At 43.5% G+C, this 26,114-nt stretch overlaps 1 protein-coding gene across 2 annotated transcripts in view; it reads left to right on the forward strand.

Moving 5' to 3' along the window:
* Positions 1–4,567: 4,567 nt before the first annotated feature.
* Positions 4,568–26,114, forward strand: part of ENPEP (glutamyl aminopeptidase) — a 71,953-nt gene continuing 50,406 nt past the window's right edge. For both annotated transcript variants that reach the window (XM_066631682.1, XM_066631683.1), the window contains exons 1-3: positions 4,568–5,228; positions 19,720–19,861; positions 21,571–21,702. In XM_066631682.1, the coding sequence (XP_066487779.1) occupies positions 4,588–5,228; positions 19,720–19,861; positions 21,571–21,702 (915 nt within the window). In that variant the 5' untranslated portion in view covers positions 4,568–4,587. The remainder of the gene's footprint in view (positions 5,229–19,719; positions 19,862–21,570; positions 21,703–26,114) is intronic.

Genomic DNA, 26,114 nt, shown 5'->3' on the forward strand with positions numbered 1-26,114 from the left:
CTCCTCTCTCCTCAGACTTGTGCCACCTCAGGAGGTGGCGCAGGTCGGAGGAGACCAATAGGGGCTGCAGTGGCTTACCCAGGGGTAAGGGGAAGAGTTTCCCTTACTTTCAGCTGAGCAACTGTGGAACCCTATCTCGTGCTGGATACAACGCAAGCCTCCTGGCTTGCCTGTTCCAGCGCAAGATAGGATTGCGCCCTACGTGGTGCAAAGGGAGAGAGTTAACCTCACTGTGTCCCAATCAGGATTGCCCTGATTGGGACACAGTAAATATTTTTTTTTGTGAAAGAAGATGTTCACCTAAATGTGTCGGCCATACCTGTAGTTTGGCTCTGAGATAATGCACGTGAAACTCTTTGCTCTCTCCTAAGTGCTAATTTATTAGAAATTCAGAGACTTGTCTCTCAGCTCTGGACGAGCAAAGTACAGTCAGTTTCTAACTTCAGAAGAATTCATACCATTTTCTTTCTTCCTACAAGTTCAGACTCCATCTAAATTGCAAATTCTGTGCGATGTGGCTCTTTCATTTGACTAGGGCAGTGTTAATTAGGTCTGCATTGTAAATGTGTGTGTGTGGTTTTTTTCACATCCAAATTTGCCAAGGAGAGTAGATTTTGCATTGAGTCAGTAGACATGTGATGTAAAAATGATGCTGACTTTGATCCTCTGTTGATATACTCAGTCAGCTGGATCACTAATACGATTACGGTTATTAGCAGCATAGGTAGCTATTTCTACTCAGTGGGAAAAGCTTGTCTCAGTCTCTTTTCTTTGTAGTGCATGGAAAACTTGGACAGTGATACATTTCTTTTTCCTCTTGCGTAATCCTAGAAATTGGGACCATCCAGTGAAATCAGTTGGTACTAGATTCAGGGCAGGTAAAAGAAAGTACTTCACACAACACCTAATTTATGGGATTTGCTGCCACAAGATGTGGCAGGGATTTTCAACCAGTGTACCGTAAATGGTCGATAGGTGTGTTGCGGGAGTTTGAAGAAGGGTCATTTAGGGCCATTGGGGATGTGAGCCCCCCACCAGCAGCATGGTGTGCCTTGTCAATTGTTTAAAAAAAGAAAACATGATGGTGTGTCTTGATAAATTTGCTTCCTTGTTGTGAGATGAAAAAGGTTGAAAATCACTGGGACATGGGGATGGCCATGATTCTGGTGATTTTGAAAGGGAATTAGACACATTTCTGAATGGCATCATTTAATGGCTACTAGTCAAGATGGCTATGTGAGTCCTCCTGTTATATACCAGTAAATACAAGCTGCTGGGGGAGCAATGATAAGAGAGATCTCTTGCCTTCAAGCCCTGCTTGTGGAATTTCCAGAGGCATCTGATAGGCTACCACGGAATGCAAGATCTTGGATAAGATGGACTCTTGATCTGATCTGCCTGGGCTTTTCTTATCTCCCAGACAATGATCTAGAGCAGTGTTTTTCAAACTGTGGGTTGGGACCCACTAGGTGGGTCGCGAGCCAATTTCAGGTGAGTCTCCATTCATTTCTATATTTTATTTTTAATATATTAGACTACATGCTACCATGGTATGTGACTGCGATTGGGGAAATTTACAGACCCGTACTTTTAACAAGCTACTATGTATATTCCTTTAACAATGATAGTAAATGGAACTTACTCCTGGGTAAGTGTGGGTAGGATTGCAGCCTAGGATTCCGAAAACTTTTCCTGCTTGTTGATGTCACATCTGGTCATGACATCATTTCTGGTGGGTCCTGACAGATTCTCATTCTACAAAGTAGGCCTGGAGTTAAATGTGTGAGAACCACTGATCTAGAGACATGTATGCAGCTACCCAGAGCCCAATCCTGAGCTTGTTGCGCCAGTGTACAACTGGCATACTGCAGGCACTGGGTGTCGCAAATGTGCCATACTCCGTGCCGCACTCAGCGACACTCTGTGCTGGGTCAGTGCTGGTACCGGCCCAGCACCAATCTGCACTAAGCCCAGCACCAGCTGCGTGCTACCCATAGCAAGGCAAGAGCTCCAGGCAGCAGTAAGGTTTGTTGGGGCAGAGGGAAGGTGTTCTGGGTTGTGGGGAGTGTTGGGTTGGGGGGAGGAAGCCGGGTAGGTAGGGGCAGGACCGGTGTAGCTCTGCTCTGCTGGATCCAGAACTCTATGTTGGACCTTCAGGCCCAAGACAGAATCTCTCAGTTCTTCAGGATTGGGCTGCCCCAGTCCTTTTTCCTCTTCTTTCCACATCTACCCCTGCACTGTTTGCCATGAACAGAGGTGACAATTTTTCATTCCATACACTCAGCAGACTTAAGAGGAAGTTGATGAAAAAAATGTTTTGCGGTTAATTCACAATAGCTTTGTTTAAAAAATACTTAATAAAGAAGTATTTTAATAAAATATTTATTAAGCAAGCAGTCTATAACACAAAAGTAAGAAAAGGAAAGTCAAAAGAGAGCCAGAAATGTACATCCTGGTTCACTTAGTTCAGTGAGATGACAGATACTTACCCTTGAATAGTTTGTTTTTCTCTCATCATTAGATTGCAATAACATCAAGAAGAAAAACCAGATGTTACGAAACTTCTTTGATTCTGTCTTTCATGCATCTAACAAGTGTCTCTGTGCCCGATCAGGACTTCCCACACTTCATCAATTCAATCTCTGTATGTGAGCAGGACATGAACTCTCCATTCAGCAGGCCACTAATAGGCTAAAAAGCAGCTTCTTGAGTGGATGATCATGGTTTTGGACACGAAAAAGGATCTGTTTAGTTCATTTTCTGTGGTCCGCTGCAGGATATCCATATTTTGTTAGCTCCCATACTTTTTGCTTCAGGACATTACCACTATGCAAGAAGGAATGGGTAGCTAACTACCCAAATCAGTGGTTCTTAGATATTAAGTACTGGGACCCAATTTCTCAGTATCAATTTGTGTGAAACCTTCACTCAGATAACATCTGCTGATCTACATGCCCGATCTTGTCTGATCTCGGAAGCTAAGCAGGGTCAGGCCTGGTTAGTACTTGGATGGGAGACCGCCTGGGAATACCGGGTGCTGTAGGCTTATACCATAGTCTTTCGAGACTGAAGGTTGCCAACCATCTACATGTGTGTGTCCATCACTGTGCAGAGTCTTAACATGAGACTATCTACATTTCTGTGGGATTAAGTGCTCCTTTCTGTAGCTCTGGGAATGGTGCAGATTCTTCCATAGAAATAGTCTCCATTTGGTAACGCACAAAGCAGCATTCAGTTACAAATATCCATGTGTTGTAGCCTAAAGCTATAATGCAATCCATGTACCTCTTTGGTGTAAAAGGTTATAAATGCTTTCCAAAGCCAGTGGTTCCCAAGCTTTTTGGCCCTGGGAACCACTTTTTAAAATGTCACTCTTTTGGGATCCACCTAGCCTCTTAGGGCACAATCCTAACCAGGTCTACTCAGAAGTAAGTCCTATTTTTTTCAATGGGGCTTACTCTCAGGAAAGTGTGGTTAGGATTGCAGCCTTAGCCATACAGAAATGACATGCAGTTAAATGCATATGTAAGGGCAGTGGGGGAGAAAGTACATATATATCTCCAGGATTTTCACTGCATGAAATGTGGAACCCGATTACTATGCATGATTATTGGACAAATCTTATTATGTTCTATCCACACTTGTGAGTAGTTTCCACTGAATTCAGTGGGATTCACCCCTGGACAATATAAGACTGTTTTAAAAACATGGGGTATTTTACATAATACTATAGCATACAAGATAAATAGCTTCCACAGATTGCTTTGTACCACCCAGTTCCCTGGGTGTCGGAAATGTTCATCCCTGGCTGTCTGTCTGCTCTGTATGCAAATCAGAATGAAGTCTTAAAGATGTTTGCAGTCTGAAGTTAAAAAAAAAAAGTTTTTTTTTCAGGCCGTTCTTTCTACATATAACCACATGGAATAACAGAGTGTGGCAAAAATAAAAAACTTCAGGCATGACTCAGGCAGGGGAAAGTCTAACAGACTTGTGGTTTTCAGAGGAAAAAAACAAAAAACATACATGGAGGTTTTCTTGAACAAATCTTGCAAAGCTGGAAGTTCAAGGAAATCCTTGAACAGAAGAAACAGGCAGGGAAAGCAAGAGGTAGTGACAAAGGGTGAGGATTTCAAGTAGTTACACCTCTCCGTCTATGTTCTCTCTTTCGGAAAGCTGCTGACTGAGCCTTGGCATGTCATCATCTCCAACTGCTGATTAACACAGTGCTGTTTTATATTTAACTCTGACCAGAGCAGGAGGAGTAGGGTGTGGGAGTGCACTGCTTATAAGGCGAGTGGCAGCAGTTACAATGTTCTTCTGTGTTAATTTTCTCTGCCTCCCTTCCTAGCTACATTCTTTAAAGCCGGTCTCTTTCCTTTGGTTAAATCAAGTGTTATTTTTAATTGAGTGTCTAGTGGTGAAGTGGCTTGGGGGGGGGGGGGAGAGAGAGAGAGAGAGAGAGACTATTAAATATAAACGGAGCTGGCTGAGCTATTACTAAAAAAAAACCCAAAACACAAAACTACTGCATTTTGTTTAATAAGCCTTTGGATGTTTAATGATTAGCTTTGTTCCAGGGGAGCTGTGATGCAAGGAATGGATTTTGAAGACAAGTCTTCCAAAAAGTACTGCATGAAGAGCAAGCATGTGGCCATCATCTGTGGTGTGGTCATTGCTGTAGGTTTAATTTTGGGACTCGGACTGGGACTGGGATTAAGACCGCAGGCCTGCAGCCCTCCAGAAGAACATGAGCCAACTGTCCAGGTGCCAACCATCCAGGTGTCAACCGTCCCCATGCCAGAAGAGAGAAATCCTTGCCCTGCCCAAAATGATGAAAGTGGAAACTGGAAAAATTTCAGATTGCCGACGTACATTAATCCAACTCATTACGACTTGGAGCTAATGCCTGAAATGGAAGAGGATCGTTACACTGGAACAGTGACTATCTCCATCCAGTTGGTCCAGCCAACCAGGCACTTGTGGCTTCACCTCCGAGAGACTGTGATCACAGAGATGCCCCTGCTCAAGAAGTCCTCAGGCCAATCAATTGCTCTGAAGCAGTGCTTTGAGTACAAGCCACAGGAATATGTGGTGGTGGAGGCAGAAGAAGACCTGGGTCCTACTAACACAACCGATTTCTATCTTCTGACCATGAAGTTCCAAGGCCATTTAAATGGTTCCCTTGTTGGATTTTACAGAACAACCTACAAGGAGAACGGAAAGACCAAGTAAATTTCTTTTTTCCCCCCAAAATGTTTGTACTTCTCTGTTACTCTTTTCTCAGAGTTTCTCTCTGCCTCTCCTGTGCTCTCTTCTTCCTTCTCTCTATCATCATAAAACTGTGTGCTTTCAAATGAATTTAGTGAATACTAAGAAATGATGGCACCTGGGTGGTAGGTAGATCATCCATTATTTTCATAATGGATTTTCTGAAACATGCTGACCTCTGCTTACCAATTAACCCCAAAATTACATCATTCAAAGGTCATAAAATCAGCACTGGGGCTGCATTTTTGTGATGCAAAATTAGCCTTATAAATCTGTTCTTTGAACTAATTATATTGTTAGCCGTCAGAAGGTTGAACAGTAAAATATGCCAAAGCAATGAAGAAACTGAATTCCTTCTGAAATGATGGGCTAGCGTCTGATCTTGATCTGAAAGCCTAGATTAAATACATTTATTTGGGAGAAACAAGTGGAATTCACTTTACTGTTGTACCATTTAACTTCCACTTTATCTTTAAAAAACAAACTCAGATGGCCTACAAAATATGTCCTAGTTCTCTTTTCTTTTAGTAGTTTCTTGCAGGATATCTCCATGTGTGATGATTGAACTACCTTTCTTCTGTTCTTTTCCCCCTCTCTATTTCCTTTGATTCTTTGAAATCAGCACCATTGCAGAAAGACTGCATGACCAAGCAGACAGGTCATTTTGTGGATCTGTTGTCTTCTGCATAGCTCCTGAACTTTGGGCATAATAGTGGTGATCTTTGTGATTGTGATTAATTACCAAAGAAACTAATGTGAAGGCAAATTAGGGTTGGGAGCTGGGAGAAATTTGCTTATCAGAGATTGCACCTTTATGCAGAATCATAATCCCCTCCTAATTAATTTTAAGTTCTTTTTTGTGTGCGCGTGCAGCAAATGTATCTAGTTAATTCCAAAGAAGATATTAGCACCTATATTATTTCAGAAGACACTCTTCCACAAAGCTTTTATATTGTCTATGGTGCTTCACAATTGCAGAATAATGCTCTCCTCTCAATAAATCTACCACTCCAGTTCTCTTTGCTTGGAAAGAAGGGCCAGTTTCGCTGCCACTTCTTTCTGGGAAAGTAAACTTAGTAGTGCAGCCTAAATGTTGGTATCAACCTAGACCAGGGGTGTCCAAAGTTTTTGGCAGGAGGGCCACATCATCTCTCTGACACTGTGTCGGGGGGTGGGGAAAAAAGAAGTAATTTACATTTCAAATTTGAATAAATTTACATAAATGATTATATTAGAGATGGAACTTAAATGAATGAATGTAAGTCTTGCAATAGCTCAAGGCCTATAAAAGGCCGTACACAAAGCAAGGCCAGCCTTTCCTTTGCTGCTGCTGCTGCATCACAGATGTGAAACAGCAAGCAGTGGAGGGAGCCCTTGTCCCACAGCTCATGCGAGAGGTAGAACAGTTGGCTGTCACACTGAGAGCAGTTGCGTTGGGTCACCACGGACTCCAGAAAGTCTCCAGAGGGCCAGAGGCTCATTGGAGACTGGGGACTCCCTGAGGGCTGGATTGGGAGTTCTTGAGGGCCGCAAGTGGCCCCAGAGCTGGGGTTTGGACACTCCTGACCTAGACTAAGTTTGCAATTTTATATGCCTGTAAGACCCACTTTATGGGACTTAATTCTGAGTAGATAGGCATAGGATTACACTGCAAGTTAATCAATGATAGCTGTCACAGGCCTAATCATTTGTTGATGTGTCTGGATGGAATCTTGACCTTCTCTTCCTTCTCAGACTTGAATTATATGTAGGCAATCCTAAAGCCTGGAGAATGAGTGTAATTTGATGTAGTTTTGCTCTTTGGTTTTGGTCTATCGAAATTCTGAGAGTATTCACCAAAAACTAACCCAAGGCACTTCCCAAGTCCCTGTTTACGGAGGTATAGGTCTCGTCTTATGCTCTGATTGCATGAGTGAGAGCAGTGAGGCGGGGCTGAAATCTGGTTGTTGTAGCACTTGACAACAACAGTGACAACAGTGACCAGGATGTGACAGGCAGGACACCAACTAGCAACCCTCTCAGTGCAAATGGGTTGAGTAGCTGGTACCAGGCAATAAAGGGAGCATACAGGAAGTGGGGGATGGAAGAAAGGAGAAGGAAGTAAGTGAATGAGGGCAAGCACAGAGTTAGGAAAGAAGAAGAGCAGAGACATAGGAGAACTGGTGAGAGAGGTGAAGATGATAAAGGAAGCAAGGCAAGACACAGAATGGGAGAGGAGGAGAAAGAGATGGAGGAACAAATTGGGAGGCAGCACAAAGAGCAGAGGGAAGGAGGAAGCCAGAGCCATGAGGGAGACCTCTAGAGATGTTGACTATAGTGCTTTCATCCTAGTAGCAGAGAAAGGGGGGAGTCCCCGCCTAGAGAGGCACTGCTGGCCTCTCTAGAGCCAGGGCCGAATACTTGTCTTCTCCCTTCCCCCCAACTGGATGGGTACAGTTGAGGGTGAAGAAACCCATCAGGGTCAGGCAACCATCCTGATTTCTGTTGGGGTGTCCACCCCCCATTTCTATGATTTGACTGCCAGGAAATAATGATCTCAAAGCATCACCTATCAGCTCATTTCTGCCCAGGCTTGACACCATGTCACGTAATGACCCTCTCAAGGCAGAACTACCCCTTTGGGGCAAGAAGAGACTTCAATAGTTACAGGAGGTAAGACATATATATGATAGATGCTTCAAAATAATGATGATTCTCCTTATAACACCTTTAAATATACATTTGGCAGCTCTGTTTTACTGACAGAAAAAGAGAAAAGAGAGTAATACTGACTCATAAGGAGTATGTGCACATATTTAAAATGGCTTAAGTCAGTGTTTCTCAATGTTTGTCCTCCACAGTACCACTTCACATGGTCCACATTGGAAATACCACTGGAAGTAACTAGTGATGACATCATTGATGGTTACTTCTGGTTTGGGAGGCCAGATGTGACATGCCAAAGACCAGTGAGAGGCTCAGGGTGGACGGGAGGGGTTTTTCCAGCATGCAAAAGCATGCTTTGGAGCTGTGCCTGCTGAGCTTCCTACTGCTGTTTGTCATGTGGTGCTGCCGGTCTCACTGCTGGACTGCAGGTGTCCAGGAGTCCTGCAAGTACCATCAGACACCATCTCAAGTAGTGGGTGGTACCTGTACCACTGGTTGAGAAACACTGGTTTAAGTTATTTCTTCCCCTTTTGAAACTAAGGGTTGCTGAAAGAGAATTCTCATTGCCCATACCAAACTACACCTCCCAGAATTCTCTTAAACCATTTTAAATAATAATAGTAATAATAATACAGGTATTTATATACTGCCTTTCTTGTTCTTTATCCAAGACTTTATTCAAGGCGGTTTACATAGGCAGGCTATTAGGGATTTTTACAATTGAAAGACGGTTCTATCTTTCAAGAACCGCAACATTTCAGATGTTTCTTTCTGATCTGGTTTCACATTCTGGCCTCCATCCTCCCACGCTCAGAGCAGATGGAATAACTCGGCTGAGCTTATCAGCTGCTTCAAGGTCGCACGGTGCAGTGGCCTCGAACTGGCGACCTGTGGATGTTTTCTTCAGGCAAATGGAGGCTCTACCCTCTAGACCAGACCTCTTGCCCATAGGACAGGAGTGTACATATCTGTGTACATATCTCCTGCCCATATCTGTGTACATAGGACACAGTAAACTCCCTTTGAGTCTGTAGTACTCTCTTTTTCTGTCAATAAAATGGAAGTAATGGGGAAGTAATAACGGTAAAACTGGCATAAGACTGAAATAAATTGTAATGTAAATGTGATGGATATCCATGACTATTATGGAGATCAGATGATAGTACTTTTGCGCTTGTAAGTTCACTCTTGTGATTTGTATACCCGTTCCTCTACCAGTGTAAGTGGAATGGAACTAAGCAAGGGAAGGAGAAGAGCAGAAAGGAGGAATAATTCAGGGACACAAAGGAAAGACAGATTGGGAGAACAATGATCAGGATGTGACTCAGCAGAACTGCGAAGAGAACAGGATAGACACAGGAGGTTAAGCAGATGGTTAATTTAAAAAGGGGGGGGGGTTGTTTGCCATAACTCGTGACTGAGTCTGAATTAGTAGCAAGTGCCTTTTGAAATGCTCCCCATCTATGCCTTCAATCTAACTGCTGTTTATTGAGTGAAGATCCTATTCAGCAGTACTAAGTGAGCCCAGCAGTGACAGAGACCAAGGGGTAGGTCACTATTTTAATTAGCAGCTGCACTGTTTGTTGCCAGTTTCTTCTTGGACTTATACCAAACCACAATCCTGGTCCACAATCCATGTTCCTGCATGAATTGAGAATTACCAGAGTGTATTACAGACGGTATCCCTGTTCAATAGGAAATCTGTTGAGGAGGTGGCAGCTATGTATACAGAGGATGGGGGTGAAGAACAAGCTAGCCGTTGTTTGATCTATGACTGGAGTGTATATTCAAGATAGTTTAACATAAATAAGTTCCTACCCAGCACTCTTTGGAGTGTTCTACTCCTTGGTAGAACACCCTGTCATACCCACAATCAGGAAGATTCAAGGGCGTGAAAAAGCAGTGTTTTCCAATGTTTTTAGTACATGCTAACCTATTACGTGAAGCATGTAGCAATTTCATATTAATAATAAAGGGGGCTACAAAAGGGTGATCTTAACGTAGAGACCGAGAGAGACATCTTGTCAGAAGAATTGAACAAGAAGCCCAGCAGAAACACATGCAGATTAAAATATTCAATACCTGAAAGATTAACAAAAAATCTGCACAGAAACATTTATCAAATGCCTGTCTGAACAAAACAGTTTTGAACATTCTGAAGCTCTTGGTCAGGTTTCTACCAAGGGCCCAACAAGATGAAATGCTAAACATGTAATTAACTCGCATATGTTTTTTCCCTTTAAAACAGCAGCTGGAGGGGCGCAATCAGGAACTGAACCAGATAGTGTGGGTGGACAGGATTTCTACGCTTTGCCCTTTACTTTTTAGTGTTCCGTGGGAAATATTGCCTCCCTGAAGCACTGTTTGCCTTCCAAGATGCCACTTGCTACAATGACACTTTAGGGGGCAAAGAGCTCCTTTGTGGGAGATTTATGGCAGGAACCTGGCATGGTGGCAAAGGGCCACTTTGAATGACACTTTGCTGACTGAACTGTCCCCATTGATTAGAAGACACGGGTGCTTGTCATGTGCACATCCTGGTTACTTCTGTTGCTTCCAGCGATTGTGTGGATGATTTGCTCAAATTGCCCTCTACACATGCTAAGCAGAGTGGTATTAGCAACACATGTAAATTCAGGTGAATCCTCATCACACTCAATTAGACAAAGTCACCCAAAGGCGAAAGGAGTGGGCAGGATAAGAGCATGCCACAAGCACAAACTTCTTTCATCGCATGGGGCCAGTTCAGATCTCCCCCCCCCCAAAAAAAAAAATCATTTGAACTGGTCTAAAGAGATAAAACCCCCCGCCCCGTCTTCCTCTGGATCACATTTCCTGCAGCTATTATTTTAAATGGGGGGGGGGGGAATTAGAGACAATGACACCTTTAATGTTGTATCTAGTTTGGCCCAGAGAGGAGACGCCAGAACAGCTGAATCTGCTTAGCACATAGTAATCATGTCTTCAGCAAAGAAACCCTAGCTGATCAGAGGCTTGGTCTACACATGTATCAGAATGAGGTGGAAGAATCCTGAGCTTCCACTGCAGGAGTAGAATCAACCTTACAAGTTCCTTGCAAGTTGAATGGTAGCACAATAAGTAATGCAGTGACCTAGAAACTTTCGCACCATTTTGCTACTTTTTAAAAAAAAAATTTGCAGCAGGAAGATTTTTATGAAAAGGAGCATTTATTTATTTATTTATTTATTTATTCATTCATACACACACACACACACACACACACACACACACACACACACACACACACACACACACACACATACATACCCATTGTATGGATCACCTGCAATCTGAACCGGTGTCACCCACTCTACCACCCTGGCATTTTTCCATCTCAGTCTGCTGCATACCTAGAACCAGTCTGATCCTCTGTGGATCCGTGAAGGTGATTACAGGAATTCACTCTATCAGCAGGAAAGCTAACCAATTCAAAGTTTGACAGATTAATACCATCATGCTGATCACTGTGAAAAAGATACTGGAAGCCAGCGCAGACTTTGGAGCGAGTTTGGCTCGGGTACACATCTAGCTGATAAGAAGGTGCTTGAGATTATTGCTTAAATACTTTCATCTCAAGGCTGGTTCAGTCATTACTGTCAAGACAGAGAAATACCTGTAGCTTAAATTGTGCTTCCTTCCAATTCAAATATTGCAATGCTTGTGTAATTATCAACCTTTACGAATGAAGCATGTAGCCAAAAGAAATGGTTGATTGACCCCCATTCTGTCAATGAGTTCTGCTTTCATACACATTGCTAGACATATTTTTTTGACCCAAGGCTAGTGCTCTCCCAAGACCAACCTAATTTCTCTGAAATAATTAAATATGGTTAGAAAAAATTGATGAGCAATCTATTTCATAGCGCTCCACTTCTATGGAGAATTTGAATCCAAAATTAGATTGTGTTCTGTGCTGACAATTTTATTGAAAATATATGTGCTTGGCCAAAAAAAGAGAGAAAAGGTAATTTATCACAGCTTCAGTCATGTTTTATTTTGGGAACAGCAGCTGGATACAGTCATAGGAGCATGCTAATACTCTGAGGGCGCAATCCTAACCCCTTATGTCAGTGCTTTCCAGCACTGGCAGAGTGGTGCCAATGGGGCATGTGCTGCATCCTGCAGTTGGGTGGCACTCATGGAGGCTTCCTCAAAGTAAGGGAATGTTTGTTCCCTTACCTCAGAGCTGCATTGCCCTTATGTCAGTGCTGGAAAGCACTGACATAAGGGGTTAGGATTGTGCCCTGAGTGTATTTACCCACATCTCATTGCTGGTTCTCATTTTTAAGGCCTAGATTTTATAGTGCAAACTACAGGGGCTGGATAGGTCTTGAAGAAAAGAGAGAGCTTTCAGTTAACATCACCTAATATATTTTGAAAGTCATCTAATACAGTTTTGATCATGGTATTTGTGGGGGATCAGTTCCTGGACTCCCATGGATACCAAACTCACAGATACTATCCACTGGGGGGATGGGACACAGAGGACTTCGGGGTGCTACTGGAAGTGCCTTCCATTCACATCTGGAAGTGTTCTGAAGCGCAGGTGTTCCCCACCTGTCAGAAGGCCTCTGAGGTGCACTTCCAATTTATCAACAAAACTGAGAGGCCTTCTGATAAACAAGGAGGTCATGTGCAGTCTGTCATTGTCGGTTTCTTGGCAAACCAAAAGTGCCTCTCTGAGGCCTTCTGAGGCATTGGGAGGCTGCACATGGGCTGCCTGAACCTCAGAGCGCCTCCTGACATGACCAGAAGCCACTTCCAGTTGCGTCCAGAGGTCCTCTGTGGACCCTCCAGATCCATGGGTTCTGAACCTGCTGATAAGGAGAACTCACTGTATTTAATTTTTCTGTCCATGTTCTTCACAAAGAAGGCATACCCTTGCATTATTGTAATCATCCCTTAAGAAATGCAACTTAGAGAACGTACTGTTACCACTGGACACAGTCTATTAGGACATTCTCCTACGTTCACTGAAATGAACAGGGGCTGTGCAAGGATTCTCTGGAGAGTGACAGGGCAACTGTGTCCCGGTCAAATGGGTCCCAGAATTGGACATTGCATCCATTCTTTTTACATCCTGGACATTTGTGTCTCAATATTTATATTACGAGATATACTTTTTTCTTTTTCTTTTTCTTTTTCTTTTACGTAATACTTTTATATTACGAGATATACTATATGAGATATATATACTCGTAGATATACTTTTTTCATTTTTGAAATGCAAAGGTAGAGTTAGGGTTAGGTCAGGATAGAGAAGGATTATTTGAGTAATTGAAAAAGATGAATACTCATGTTGCTTCCTTCATGAACAAAGTAGTATATTAATTGATGTTATTTTTTCACATTACTGTTCCTTAAAGCAGCTCATAAGACAACAAACGCTTCTCCAATACATGGTATAAGCAATGCAACTAACTGATCAGATTAAATTCAGTAAAAGCAGTATTAACTCCATCGTTAAGAATGTGAGGAATTTAAGCTATCCAACATCTTTTTACCATATAACATCTCAATGGGACATGAAATAAGCAAGATACGCAGACAGATTAGTTATAGTACATTTAAAGAATCTTAAACATATGAAATACATCTGTTGTGGATGATATTTCATCCACAAAACTAACAGCCCAATCCTACCTAAATCCCTGCGTGGCGATGCAGCAGTGCCAACGAAGCATCCGCTGTATCCCGAGGGAGATTTTGGCTTCCAGAGGTGTCCTTGGAGCAAAGGAACATTTGTTCCCTTGCCCCGGCAAAGGCCCCTGCCAACCTGGTGGGTCTACTTAGACCTGCACCATATAGATGCACCATATCCCTCAGACATATAGCTGGTGCAAGTCCAAGTAGGTCCATGAAGATGAATTGGGCCTGGGAAGGGAGTTACGATTTGGCAAGTGCCACTGCTGCCAAACCTGCCACTTCCTGGGCCTGATTCATCCTCCTTCTCACCCCGTCGCCTTCCCACTTTGTTGTCGCCTTCTCAGAAATATTTTTGTTGAGTCTTGTTGCTAAAATGTAGATTTTAAAAAATTGTAGCCATTGTACAGAAGCAATGCTGGTTAAGAAGAACACACTGTGACGAGATCTTCATTAGGCTTACTCACTGCTATAAATTTCATTCTGTGATTCTAAGATATTTCACCAGGGTGTAAACATGTATTAAAAACATCTGTCAAAGGCTTTGCTTTTACACCATTAAATAGTTTATAGCATAGTACAAGAAAACTGAAACCATCTGGGTTTGGGATGTCTTTGCTTTTAATTTATTTATTGCATTCAGTATCATTTTATAGTCTTTTTCAAGTGCACTATAGGCCTATGTTCATTTCATACTTTTGGAAAGGGTATTGATCTAAATAAGAACATAAGAACATAAGAACAGCCCCACTGGATCAGGCCATAGGCCCATCTAGTCCAGCTTCCTGTATCTCACAGCGGCCCACCAAATGCCCCAGGGAGCACACCAGATAACAAGAGACCTCATCCTGGTGCTCTCCCCTACATCTGGCATTCTGACTTAACCCATTCCTCAAATCAGGAGGTTGCGCATACACATCATGGCTTGTACCCCATAATGGATTTTTCCTCCAGAAACTCGTCCAATCCCCTTTTAAAGGCGTCTAGGCTAGACGCCAGCACCACATCCTGTGGCAAGGAGTTCCACAGACCGACCACGCGCTGAGTAAAGAAATATTTTCTTTTGTCTGTCCTAACCCGCCCAACAATCAATTTTAGTGGATGTCCCCTGGTTCTGGTATTATGTGAGAGTGTAAAGAGCATCTCCCTATCCACTCTGTCCATTCAAATATTCTTGAATCTTCTCAGCTGTAGGGTTATCATACAGTATAGCAAGTTAGGATAGAGGAGTTAGCTATTTCAATGATAATCCTGTATTTTGTATGTAACATTATTCTAAATATATTTCTTTTGTTGCATATATTATTTATTTAAATTATTTGTATCCTACTTTTTCCCCTCTCTATTTGGAAGTATCCAATGTTGTGTACAGTTTTCCCCCTATATATTAGTAGAATACATCAGTAAAGGCAGGGGGTTATATTTTTCTAGCTTCTCCTCCTAATAGGACAGTTGGTGTATTTCTGAGAGGGGAGGGCACACTTCAGTTTAAGTCACTGGTAGGTGGAGGTGGTGGTGGTCATTAGGGTCAGAGGTAAGCCTCTGTGGCCCTGCCAGGCCTACCTGGATTTGTGCCAATGAAACTGCTGGTACAGATCCTTTGGCCTAGGTCAGGGGTGTCCTGACCTAGGCCAAAGTTTTTGGCAGGAGGGCCACATCATCTCTCAGTCGCCTTCACGCTTAGAGCAGTTGCATCGGGCCAGTGTGAGCTCCAACACATCTCCGGGGGGCCAGAGGCTCATTGGAGACTGGGGGCTCCCTGAGGGCCGCATTGAGAGGCCTCAAGGGCCACAAGTGGCCCCAGGGCCTGGGTTTGGGCACCCCTGGCCTAGGTCATGAGATTGGGTCTGGGAAGGGGGCTTGGATCCAGTGGATGTCACTGCCACCGCACCTGTTCCCAGACCCAATCTGCCCTCCTCCCTGCCACCCAATCCCATTCACCCCTGTCCTGCCCTCCTCCTGCTCCATCCCACCTCCCCTATCATTCTACCTGGGTTGGCGAGTCTTTAGTGGTACCGGTGTGTGGAAGGAGGCTCCGGGCTCTCTGCCAGCTCTCCAGCAGAAACACAAGTCTTTGTGCTGTTAGGTCACCTTTTACGACTGCCGAGAAGCAGTCAATGCTCCCAGAACATTCATTCCACTGACAGGGCAGCCCAATAGGACTGGATTGTTTGGATGAAGCCAAAAGTTATATTAAGATTTTGAGCAAAGGTGGCTGTTTAAATGAGAGGGGGAAAGTGTGCTGTACCCCAGTCACAAACATACTAGCTTGCTTTGTACTGTTCCTTACTACAAACTTTGATTTGTCAGGGAATTGTGGCATTGAAGTTGGTGACATTACTTACCAGTAGTCATGCAGAGTGTACAGACTGCAAAACAGATTGTGATTTGCTTTTTTTTTTACCAGTTGTCATGCAGCATTTGCATTTCTAACAAGCAAAATGATTGTGCAAAAGACTGCTGCCATTTTAAATACTTGCTTCGTTTTTTTAAAAAAATACTTATTTGAAGCTAGAAAGTTGATAAAGTTGAGAATAGTAGCCAGACCTGAGGGGCAGGTCTGCTGGAGATTTCGTTTTGTCCCCTTCTCCCAGAGAAAGCCCCAAGCTCCACAATGGGCCTGCTCAAGCCTGGTGCAGAGTTGAGAGACTCTGTGTTGGGCCTTTTGGCCCGACAAGGAGTAAAGGATCTGGTGGAGCAGAGCTCCACCAGTTCTATCCCCTCCACCCCATTCCTCCCCCTGCCCATTCCTTCTCCTGTTCTATTCAGGCCACTCACAGCCTCTCTCCACCCTGAAAATACTTACCACTGCTACTGGTAAATGTCTCCATACTTGCTGGGGCACTGGGTGGCCCTTCACACAGTGCTGAGGCTCAGTGCCAACTGGTGCTGGCCCAGCATTGGTGGCCCCTCCTCTCTGCAGAAGTGCCTTATGGTACATTTGCGGCACCCAGCACCAGTGCTGGAGGTCAGTGCCATCTCTGAACATCTTTAGGACTGGGCCCCAAGTTTGCTTTTTACTGACAGTTACCAGAGATGCAAAAGTCTATCACCAGAAAGAGTGTGATGAGTGACTTTGTGCAATCCTGGGTGCTATACGTAGGAATTCTTCTGCTTTAGACACCTATCAGTAATATCAGGCATTCCATTCATTGTCATCTCATTTTTATCTGCATGCCTAATAACCAACACACCTCATATGAAAGATCAAGCACTGCCATGTTTAACACACACCTTGCTAGCAGACAGGCTACAGTTGAGGAGAATTGAACAGGGAAAGAACAAATTGATGAGAAAATGGAGGCAATGGGCAGACATGAAGAGATCAAGGACGTAGATAGGGAGGAAAAAGAGACCAAAGTCTAGGAAGGAAGATGAAGCTGGCATTTATCCAATGACTCACCTACAGCCCATTTTTATGACATTTCCATGCTCATTTGCACCATTTGGTGGGCATCTCACTAATAAACAGTAAAAACTCTCAGCATACCCTTTCATCCAGGCTTCAAAATGACACTCTTAAGTTCTTTTATGACCACTTAAGCATTTAATCACTGCAGGGAAAAGCCAAGGACACGAAAAATTGACAGATCATCTATTGAGGTAACTTATGGATCTCTAGGCTCCATAGTTTGAAGCTCATTCTTAATTACTTTTTTTTTTCTTTTAAGAAGAAAAACTGCTTTTATATAGCTCTAAATATTTGCAGGCATGTGGTCTGAAAATTGCCAGCACTGAAAATTAATTGAAGAGACAACTTATATGCATTCTCCCATCAATCAGAAGGCAAGTGTGCTCCATCACTGAATCCTACGTGGATGCGAAGGGCCCAGTTCCATTTAAGAAGCAGATATTTTACATTAAAGCTGACAACAATGTTAATGACCCTTTTTCCCTTAGTCATTTATTTCATGTTCAGGTGATATTCTGGTACCTACTGTTAAGGCAAACATCACCAGTGTGTTCCTTACCAATTTGTTTTGCTGTCGCCTATCAAGATTCGAAACCATTTAAGACGGCTATTTGCTCCTTGTACAGTGAAAGGCAGGTATGCAAGGTTATCACCTGGTGATGAATGTCTCCGCTATGAATGTGCTGTTCCTAGCTAGCTTTTGACAAGCCGTTTAACACGATCCATCTTTCACAACAGACAGATGCTATAAAACTGTAGCCTTCCTAGTGAAATTTGGCTGATCCTGCAAAGAAGGCCTAAATGAGGGATTCTTATTATTATTGAAAAGAGATGACCTACACAACCAAATTAGAATGTTTATTGATTTTATTTATTTAAAAATGTTTCCTATTCACCTTTCCTGTCCCACCTGAAAGCTCAAAGTGGCTTAGAAAATTACTGTAAAAAAAATTTAACAATACAGCATAAAAACAAATCAAATCCAAACAGACTAAACAACCTACTGTAGATTTGTACATGGGCACTATAACTTTAGCATTCTTAGAGCCCAATCCTGAGTTTGGCGTGCCAACGAACCACTAGGGCTGGTAGGAGGTCACTGGACTGCCAGGTGGTGGATAGGTGAGTGGGGGGAGGTGGGGAGGAGGCACTCCAGGGTGGGGGAGGTGGGGGAGGGCAGGGAAGAGTCGTGGCGGGGAAGGGAGCAGGGAGAAAGGGGGCGGGATCAGCTCCACTGAATCCACCGTGTGGCCTGACATGGGATTCTTGATTCTGCGCTGGCTCCAGAGCCACTGCAAAATTCAGTAGTCCCATTGCGGGGCTACTTCCCTTATCTGGGGGAAGGAGACAAAAGTCTCCTTCTCCCTAGGAGCTGACGGCAGCTGCCTTGGGTGTGCTGGATACTGTGGCAGCCATTTTTGGTGCCACGGCAGCCCCGCGCTCCGGGCAGCTGGATTGGGTTGCTATTCTCAGTCCCTTTTCTCATGGCTCCCAGCAGTGATTTTGCTTCTTCTCTACTGCTGTAGAGAAGGTCAATGTTTTCACTGAGCAATCCACTGAGCATGACCCTTAAGATCTCTTTCCTAGTTCATCACCACAGTTGAGATCCCTCTGGGATGTTTTGCTTTCAGTGCTTCACTTTAAACGTAATGACACTGAACCACATTTGCCATTTGATTGCCTTGGAGATAAGCTCCACTCAGATGTGACCAGAGAAGTCAAAAGATGGTTAGTCCTGCTAGGACTAAAAAGCACTCCCTCAGGAAGATGGCAAGTGCTCTCTCTGGGCACTGGTGTTGTGGAGAACATGTTAAGTGGCACTGTGCAGCTTTGTGCATGGCCTGATGTAGTTACTGTATATGATTACTTCAGTCTACAATCAGTGCCTAGTTGAATCCACATTTATTGTGCCACCACAAAGCTGCCAAAAGTGAGATGAGCTGAATGGATGAGGAACACCTTATCACTGAATGGTAAGAGGAAGTAGCAAACTGAGAGCATGCCAAAGTGATCCTGTATCTATTCCAATGAAGACATAGATGGCATTTTGCAAGGAAACCAAAGCCAAAGGTACCCACGGGGATCTCAACATGCTAATTGAGTTGTTCAAACCAGTGCTGCATCCCACTTGTAGTACACCTGGCTCATTTCTGAGCATCATTCTGTCTAGCTGTGCTGGCACTAGCTTGCTGGGTCCTTGGGACAAAGCCCTGCACTGTGTCCCCTGATGACATCCCCCACCCTCCCCCTGATGTCACACTAGGCTCTATCACTGTTACTGATTCTGGGGGTTCTGCAGACCCCCAGCCAGTGCTTTGCTATCTAAGCCAGTACAGGATGTTATGGACCACACCAATGACAACCCAACAATGTTGATAAATTTGGTGAGTCTCCCGGTTTGTGACTGAAAAAACAAGGAGGTTGGAAAGCACTTGGCAGACCAGCACATGGCTGTTTAGATGCACACAACTTGTTGGGTCATTGATCTTGCAGACTAATTTTATCTTAATTTTTTATCTTTTATCTTGAAATTGTTTTTTTTTAAAGGCTTCACGATGCTTACTTTGTATGCCTTTGTCTTCTGATTATTCACATGTGAGCAGGATTCTCTCTCTTCTTTATTTGCAATGAAGAATTTGTTTTATTGCCTTCACTCTTAGAAATATTTGGTCTAATTACTCATTTGTGAGTCATGGTTTGATTCAACAATCTTTCATTTATTTCCAAAGGAGCATAGCTGCTACTGATCATGAGCCAACAGATGCCCGAAAATCATTTCCTTGCTTTGATGAACCTAACAAAAAAGCAACTTATACGATATCTATTATCCATGAAGATTCATATCAAGCTTTATCAAATATGCCAGTAGAGGTATGCATTCTACTGTGTCTGTGTCTCGTGTACATGTTACATGCTACTTAGCTGCAGTGACAACCAACCAACTTGCTGTTTGTTGCTTCCAAAAGCTTCAATGGGACTCCTCTAAATACTCTGGAGTAGGCGGATGATAAACTGCTAGAATAATTCAGATCAAACTTACTAAATTCCTATTTGTATAGTCTTTCGAGACTGAAGGTTGCCAACCATCAGCCAACCATTTGTATACCGTAGATACTAGTGAGATCGGCTACGGTATACAAATAGGTATACAAATGTGAGATCGGCTTATACGTTGATCCTATAAGTCAAGGGCAGGTTTTGAGCCAAAAATCATGGAATTTTCTATGACTCTCAGTAAGTCAGGAGGTGTGTCTGTCTGGTTATAGTTTTGTCTGATTTTACCCAAGGCCAGATCCTGAAAAATAACCTAGTAATAATTGTTACCTAAGAACTGTACAGTCTCTAATTGATTAAAAATATACTAAAAGATTTTAAGATACATTTTTATTCATTAACTTTTTTAATTCTGGTCTTCACAACCTTTTTGTAAACACTACCAGAGTTTTAGAAACCAGACCTCTACCAAACATTTGCAAAATGGAACAAGGGTGCAGAAGGGTTGGGTGTGATCCTGCCAAAGAGAAGGAGGCTTGCTTGATTTAAAAGAAAGTGCTGAGTCCTGACTCACTTTTTTCTCAGGAGGAGTGAAAAGGTTAACTTTGGCTGCAATTTGCAGCCTCATTGCCCTGCAGACTAATTGCTCTTTAATTATCTGTGCATTGTCCTCTTGCTGTCCTGGCTGCCATGATGTGCTTGAACAGCCCTGACATGTGAATGACCCACAAATAAGGCGAGGAGATTATTTATACTTGATTTATTGGCAGAAATTTCTTGCCTTATAGGTAAGTATCTATGTTAATTATAGATATGGATGTTCATCAAAACCCTTTCCTAAACGAAGTTCATAGGTTCACAATTGTCTTTTTTAGCTTCTCTGACCCAATTTTTTTATGGAAGTCAGTGGTATAAACGGTCTGTTTCTAGGATTTGTATCAGAAATAGATTGTATGGAAGTGACATCACTTCCGGGGCATCATTTTATGCTCTGCACCGGGCAACAAGATTGTTAGCTACGCCACTGCTTTGGACTACTAAACCACGCCAGCAGTTCAGAATGGATGCCATGGTTGAAGATACTGAAAGTAGTTGAGAGTGAAGAGAGGTCCACAGCACTCTTCTTGTCACTTTCTCAGAACAGATCCTTGATTGACTGACCAGGGCATTTTCCATCTCAAACCCTCACCAGAAGCCCATTTCATCTGAAAGCACCAAGAGAGGTGCTTGGAGGCAGATTTTAAACAAGGCTGTAGTTCCCCAGTGAGCAAGAGAGGTCCTTTTTTTTTTTTTTTTTTTTTTTAAATCAATGATCTTACAGTTTCTTCCTTGGGAGCAAATAGTATTCTTCCTTTCCTCAAAATATTGATAATGATCAAAATTGAATTTCTTAGCCTCCTTCACGTCAATGTAGTCAAGTAGGGCACATGGTGCCAAAATCTTTGCCTGCATCTATGGGGAGAAACAACTGAATCTCATCCAATACATAAAGGTATTTGACAAGACCATTATTCATCTTATAGCAATGGTTTACTTGTAAACAAAATGTGCACTTCTAATTATTTTCCCTCCTTTTTTTTTTTCAGCGTACAGTTTCATTGGGTAATGGTTGGACTCAGACAACATTCCAAAAATCAGTCCCAATGAGCACTTACTTGGTGTGTTGGGTTGTGCACCAGTTTGAGTATATAGAACATCATTCACTTCAAGGAATTCCTGTAAGTCCCATGTTAATTGTTATGAATTTCTGAAGAGTTTTTCAATGACTTTTGCTTTGCAAAATGAAAACAAAGTGGCTGCTTTCATCAAATGTTCAATAGATTTTCCTCTTATTCTGCAAAAGAAGAGCAATTTAGTTTAGAAAGGCCTCTTCTGTTTCAAAAATGCATGGGGTTGAAGAAGCTGGCCTCCATTCTGCTACAGTTCATTGTGACAAAATGCATTGACTTGCTTTAGACAAGTTAGTCGCGACTTTTTCCATAGGTTCCAGGGTGACTGTATTCATCTATGTTGAACTAGATCTAGGCCAAAGCATATATTATGTTGCATTGGATAGACTGTATCCAAAGATAATAGTTAGGGCTAACAGGGCAATCCTTTTTTCCTATCCCATTTGCTGTGCTGACCTAGGGTGTCACATCTGTGGCACCCGGGGAGTAAGGAACACCAGCAGGAAGGCCTGCTGCCCCACTGACACCAGATCTGGAGCTGTGCCCGATGGAGCAGATAGGAGCTGCTCCAAGTGGCACTGGGGCAAGGGAAGGACAAGGAGGGTGTAACAGGGCAGTGGGAAGGTGAGGAGGGGGCAAATCAGACGCAGGAAGCATGGAATTGGTGGAGGAGACTTCTGCCTTATCTTATTCCCCATCCTGAGCCCTTTCCCCCAATATGGAGCTTCTTGAACTTGTGCCAGTTATTTAGCTGACGCTGATCTGAGTAGCCCCATCGAACAGGCTTGGCCTCTACATGTGATAAAGGAACAAATATATCCTTACCCCAAGGAGACCTCCAGACCGCTCAATCCCAACACTGGATACGTGTGGGCCGTGTGGTCCTGCTAAGCCGGTTGTGGATAGGATTGTGCTGCCCATTTTATTGAAGTAACAAGACAATTTACAGCACAATCCTATGCATATCCAGGGCTTTTTTTTCTAATGGAATGCACTGGAACAGCGTTCCGGCACCTTTTAGATAGGACTACAATCTACTGCCTGCAGCAATCAAGACCAGGCAGGACTATAAGGAGAGAAGAGGCACGTGATCTGCCCTGCAATGCTCTCCCCATGAGGTACTCACAATTCCATGGAGGGCGGTGCTTCTCATGGACACGCCCATTTCCTCTCTCAGCCAATCAGAGCCCTGGAATGTGTGGGCAGCTGGGCGGTTGAGATTCGGGTCTGGGTTGAGGGAGGCAGGGCGGGGTGAGCCAATCACAGCACTTTATGAGTCAGAAACGGTTATGGGGCAATGGGACTTCTTTCAACACAGCTGCTCCTGGGACAGTCCTGCTGTGGGCCAGCGGGACCTCGTAGATCCTGCTCACCCACCCCGTGCCACTTTCACCCCCCCTTTCCATTATACTCAGTGTAGGGACCAGCAGCCGCTGTGCAGCCATGAGCAGCAAGCAGGTGAGAGGAGGGTGGAGGGGGGCAGGCTTCAGAGGGACTCATCCTGCCAGCTCAGCCCCTCCCATCAGTGTCTCTGGCTCCTGCATCAGTTGCCAGCCAAGTCCTAGGCATGTTTACTCAGAAGTAAGTCTCATTAGTCAATGGGGCTTACTCCCAGGAAAGTGTGGGTAGGATTGCAGCCTCAGAGCCCAACCCTATGCATGTCTACTCAGAAATAAGGCCCATTATAGTCAATGGGACTTACTCCCAGGAAAGTGAGAATAGGATTGCAGCCTTAGAGCCCCATCCTAGGCATGTCTACTCAGAAGTAAGTCCCATTAGAGTCAGTGGGGCTTACTCCCAGGAAAGTGTGGCTAGGATTACAGCCTGAAGCCCCAGTGCCCCACACTTACTGGTCAACCAGTTGCCACTGTGAACTATCCAGCAAAACCGACCTGCTCTGGTGTGCAAAGCTTTAGCAGCAGGTTGATATGCAGAAATCCAGCTGCCGAAGCTTACCCTGCTGATAAACACCACTGGAGTAAGAGCTGGTGGGAAAAGTTAGCAGTCTAATCCCAAGGGAACTCAGGCTACAATCCTGTCCACACTTTCCTGCGAGTAAGCCCCATTGGCTATAATGGGATTTACTTCTGAGTATACATGCATGGGATAAATAAATAAAAGATTAACAAGTTGTGAGTTCCTGCACCTTTTTTACAAAAAAGCACTCTGCATATCTATTCAGAAGTAAGTCTCACTCAGTGCATTGGGACATACTCCCAGGTTAGTGGGATTGCTGCTTAAGCCATGACTAACTTAAGTTTGATAAGTTTCCATGGAAATAGTCACATCTATCTTTCTTTGTATCCAACTCAATATATTTTTTGTGGGATTATGTGAGATTATGAAACAGTAAGAATAAAAGAACTATTTTGCTGGAAGAGAATAAAGGTCCCCCTGTTCAATAGGAGTCAGCCTTCAATCTCTACTCTGCTGGATTCTACCCCTTCTTTGACATAGATGGCCACCCCACCCCAGTATACCCTTCCTATAGAGTTTATAGCCTGGAATTGTGGTATTTCACTGGTACTTTGCATTCCTTCACGTTTCCAATAAGCCCACCATCTCAATGTTTTCCCTAGCCACTAAACCAGTGTTTCTCAAGCTGTGGGTCGTGAGCCCATTTCAGGTGGGTCCCCCATTCATTTCAATATTTTATTTTTAATATATTAGACTGCTATATGACTGCATTTAGGGAAATGTTACAGATATGTACTTTTAACAGGTTACTGTGTATATACTCTTAACAATGATAGTCACTCCTGGGTAAGTGTGGGTAGGATTCCAGCCTAGGAGTGTTAAAAATTTACCTGCCTGATGATGTCACTTCTGGTCATGATATCACTTCTGGTGGGTCCTGACAGATTCGCATTCTAAAAAGTGGGTCCCGACACTAAACACTTGAGAACCACTGCACTAAACACTCCAGTTCTCCTATCTTTACTTTGAGACTTCAGGCATTTGCATAAAATTACCTGTATAGGAGTCCCTCCACAAAGGGCTAATTGTTTTCTCCTTTATCCCTGCATCCTCTCATTCTGCTGGACTGACTGTCATGCCAAATCATGCTTCCACTCTTAATTCCTACTCTGTCATTACCTTGCTGTTCTCTAACCTCTCCATCCTCCTTCCATAGGAATGAGGAGTCCCGAACTGGACGCTACTCAGCTCCTGTCAGCTTTCCCCCAGGGGTCAGTTCAAAAGCCGCTGTTCCACCTTTTTAATGTTACGAGCCAGCAGTGTGGTTCCGTTTTGGTTCAAGTGAAGCTTGGCTCTCTTGTATAGGCCCGGCTTGTCCCAAAATGTTCCCCAGTACTTAACAAATCTAAACACCACCTCCCACACCACCATCTCATCCACACATTGAGAGCCCATGAGCTCTACCAGCCTAGCTGGTCCTGCGCATGGAACAGGTAGCACTTCAAAGAACACTACCTTTGGGGTACTGAGTTTAAGCTTCCTACCTAGCAGCCTACATTTGGCTTCCAGGACCACCTGGCTACATTTCCCCATGGTGCCAACGTACACCACAACCTCTACCTTCTTCCCAGCACTAACTGTCAGCCTAAGTAGACTGAAGGTCTAGGACAGGGGGTGGCAACCTTAAACATTCAAAGAGTCATTTGGATCCGTTTTCCTGAGAAAAGAAAACCTCAGGAGCCACAAAACCCTTTTGACATCTAAAATGAAGATAACACTGCATATATAGTTTTTTTTACCTTTATGATCTGCTGCAAGCTCCCCTTCCTGTGTTAACCATACAATATACTTATTGTCAAGATAGATATATCTTGACTGAGGGCCCAATCCTATCTAACTTTCCAGCACTGATGCAGCCCAGATGTAAAGAAACAAATGTTCCCATACCTTGAGGAGGCCTCTGTGACTGACTCCCCACTACAAGATGCAATGCATGCCCCATTAGAATGGCTGCACCGACACTGGAAAACTGGATAGGATTGGGCCCTGAGACGGCACTCTGAGGCACACACAGGGTGACCAGATGTCTTAACAATAAAAGAGGACAAGTCACCCCAGAATGTAGGATATTGAAGAAAAATGTAGGACCACAAAATAAAAGCTAAAAACACTCATCTATATTGATTATATATTGATCAATATATAGATTATATATTTATTATATATTGTATTATTGATCTCATGTGCCTAATTTAAAATTACTTATTATTGAATTTAAAACTGTATTACATATAATTTATTAATTACAAGAGGGGATGCGTTGCCTGCTCACAGGGAAAAGCAGGACATTTAAGTTCTTTTCCAGGACATGGGACTAAAAAATAGGACATGTCCTAGAAAAAGAGGACCTCTGGTCACCCTGGGCACACACTGGGACGGTGCATGCTAAGACGGCACCCTTGAATTTAGCACTCTTCATTTTCCCCAGGTCAACCCCCATCTTTCTTGCTCCTGAAAGAGCACCCCTTTCTAAGGCTCCCACA

Source organism: Tiliqua scincoides, chromosome 6 (assembly GCF_035046505.1).
Source record: "Tiliqua scincoides isolate rTilSci1 chromosome 6, rTilSci1.hap2, whole genome shotgun sequence".
NCBI lineage: Eukaryota > Metazoa > Chordata > Lepidosauria > Squamata > Scincidae > Tiliqua > Tiliqua scincoides.